The 2,485-nt window shown below is 56.1% G+C and overlaps 1 protein-coding gene across 1 annotated transcript in view; it reads left to right on the top strand.

Annotated features, from left to right (window-relative positions):
* The first annotated feature begins 745 nt into the window (after window positions 1-745).
* The window catches only part of FAM149A (family with sequence similarity 149 member A), an 85,711-nt gene continuing 83,971 nt past the window's right edge, over window positions 746-2,485 (top strand). The window contains exon 1 of the mRNA XM_069095664.1: window positions 746-2,310. Within this exon, the coding sequence (XP_068951765.1) occupies window positions 1,256-2,310 (1,055 nt within the window). The 5' untranslated portion in view covers window positions 746-1,255. The remainder of the gene's footprint in view (window positions 2,311-2,485) is intronic.

Genomic DNA, 2,485 nt, shown 5'->3' with positions numbered 1-2,485 from the left:
ATTTGGAGAAGACTAACAACTGCCTAAATCAGGAAAGATCTCTTTGTGGGAGGTTGCATTTGAGCTGAGCCTTGAAGTGAATTGGGGTTCTAAGAAATGGATATTGAGATGAAGAAAATATGACTGATTGATTGAGGCAAGGGAACAACCACAGGAACGAATCTGAGAGATAAAATAAAATACACTGGGAAATGCAAGTAGGGGAGCTTGTGTAGAGCCCTTGAGTGAGAGAAGAAATAATGTGTAATTGCAAAGGACATACCCCGGGAACAATGGGTATGCTGTTTGGGGTCCACTGCCTACCAAGGGCTCTTTCTAAACCTTTTTTTTTTTTTTTGTTAAAGGAAAAAAAAAAAAAAAACAACCAAACCTGGACATTATAAGGATGCCTATCAATTGAAATTCCTTTCCAGATATGGAGTCAAGGAAGAAGAGAGACGATGACTGTTTCCGTCACTCTATTTCCAGGGTAACCCAGACCATTCAGTACTTGTGCCCAAACTCTGCTTTCCTTTCACACTGGACCCTGTGACAACTCCCTATTTCATCCCCACCCAATCGGACCCCTAACCAGAGTAGGATTAGGACACCGGGGAGGTACTATTTCTTTAAGCTACACCAATTCAGTTGGGAAGCCTCTGCATCTACAGTGGATTTCAAGTCTGGTACCCAATTAGCGTTGAGTTGAGTTTTTGTTTAGCTTAGCAACCGCCTTCCCTTTCCCTCTTCTGGATGTTACCTGTAGAAACCCTCAAAGGGAGCCAGGCAACAGCGGGCGGTGACGACGGCGTCTGCAAGTGCCAGTCCCTCTGGACTCCTCAGCGCAGGCAGGACTTCCTGCAGCTCTGGTTGTGGGATTTCACCTCCTGGGCTAGGGTCTGTGGAGAGGGAGAGAGGCAGCTGACTGTGCCCTGCTGTCCCTTCGTTCAGCCAAGCGACAAAGGAGCAAAGAGGACTGAGAGTGCCGCTGCCTTCTCACCTCAGTGCGTTTCTCATTTCTTGGGGAAAGGAGAGCTGGGGGAGAAGATCAGGGACCTGAAGTTGGGCCTGTTTTGCAAAGATCTGAGGGAAAGAATCTGCACACAACCTGGGAGCACCACTGGTCCACTCAGCTCGTTTCCCTAGAACTGTTACTGGGCCCCCAGAATTCTCTCCCCTCTTGGGCGGTGGATGGAGCTCCGCTGCCAAGGGTAGGCTCCGTGCCCTGTGATTTAACCCCGCGCTTCCTCAGGACACGGCCAACCAGTGCTGAGATATGAAGGTCGCAGTGTTGGACCTGGGGTCCTTCTTTGCCAAAATCTTCAAAGCATCTGTGCAGCCACCGGTGGTCGGCTCCCCTGTAGCTCCTGCTTCCTCCGGCAGCGCTTCCGCTGTGGCTGCCACTGGTCCGGCAGGCTCTAGCGTGGGCAACGCTGGCAACACCACCAGCACCGGCCTCGGTGCTGCTCAGACTGTCACCCTCTTCCCCACGGTGGCTCCCAAATCCCCAGCCACCCCTAGGATACCCTCCGTCCCCCTCCCTACCCCGGCGACCCTCCATCCTCTCCTTACAGCCTCCTATCCCAGGGTTTCCTCCGTAAGAAAAGTAGCCGAAATCGCGGAAGCCCCATTTTCCTTGCCCAGTAGCCCCAGGGCAGCCAGACTTCAACCCCTTCCCCAGCCCTTGCCGCTGCCTCATCCCTTGACCCAATCTCAGCCCCAGCTATCATCCCAATCCCAACTTTCCTCCCAGTCCCACTCCCAACTTGAACTTCAACCCCTCTCACAGCCCCCTTCCCAACCCCATCTTCAGCTCTTGTCCCATGCCCAACCCCAGTCGCAACTTCTTCCCCAGCTTCCTTCTCAGACTCATCTTCAGGCTCTGCCTCATCCCCAGCCTCAGCTCCAGCCCCTGCCTCAACCCCAACCGCAGTTTCTCCCCCAGCTGCAACCCCAGCCCCTGCCTCTCTCTCTTCTCCACTCCCCTGTCCAGCCCCTGGCTGGCCGAGGCAGTGGCGGCGGTGGCACCTGCAGCAACAGCAGTGGGGCCAACTCCCCAGTTCTTCCTCTTCCTGTGATCTCGTGGCGGCCGCCCTCAGGCCCCGGAGGGATCGGAGTGGTCCTGAAACCCATTACGGGCACGGGAGGTAGCAACAGCAGCTTAGCAGCGAGCCCGGCTCGCTCTCCGCGCCAGCCTGGCCCAGGAGAACGAGAGCCTGGTGCATGGATAGTTCCCGGCCAGGTTCCCAAGACTCTCTACATCACCCTCCCGGACATCGGCGAGGAGAGGGGGACTGATAGTGAGTCGGAGGAGGATGGTAGCAGTGAAACGTGAGTTACTCGGCCTTTTTCAGCTCCCCCCCCCCCCCCCCCCCCCCCCCTTCTTCGCTCCCCCCCCCCCCCCCCCTCCCCCCCTCCCCCCCAAACCCCCCCTTTTTTTTTTGTTTCCCACCCCGAGCTCCAAAACCTCCCACCCTCCCCCCCCCTTCTCGCCCTCTGGGGTGTT

This window comes from Petaurus breviceps, unplaced genomic scaffold (genome assembly GCF_028583685.1).
Source record: "Petaurus breviceps papuanus isolate PSGF00001 unplaced genomic scaffold, PetGlider_PUasm1.0 126, whole genome shotgun sequence".
NCBI classification, from domain to species: Eukaryota; Metazoa; Chordata; class Mammalia; order Diprotodontia; family Petauridae; genus Petaurus; species Petaurus breviceps.
Note: the sequence above shows the minus strand (reverse complement) of the source record. Positions and strands in the feature narration are given on the sequence as shown.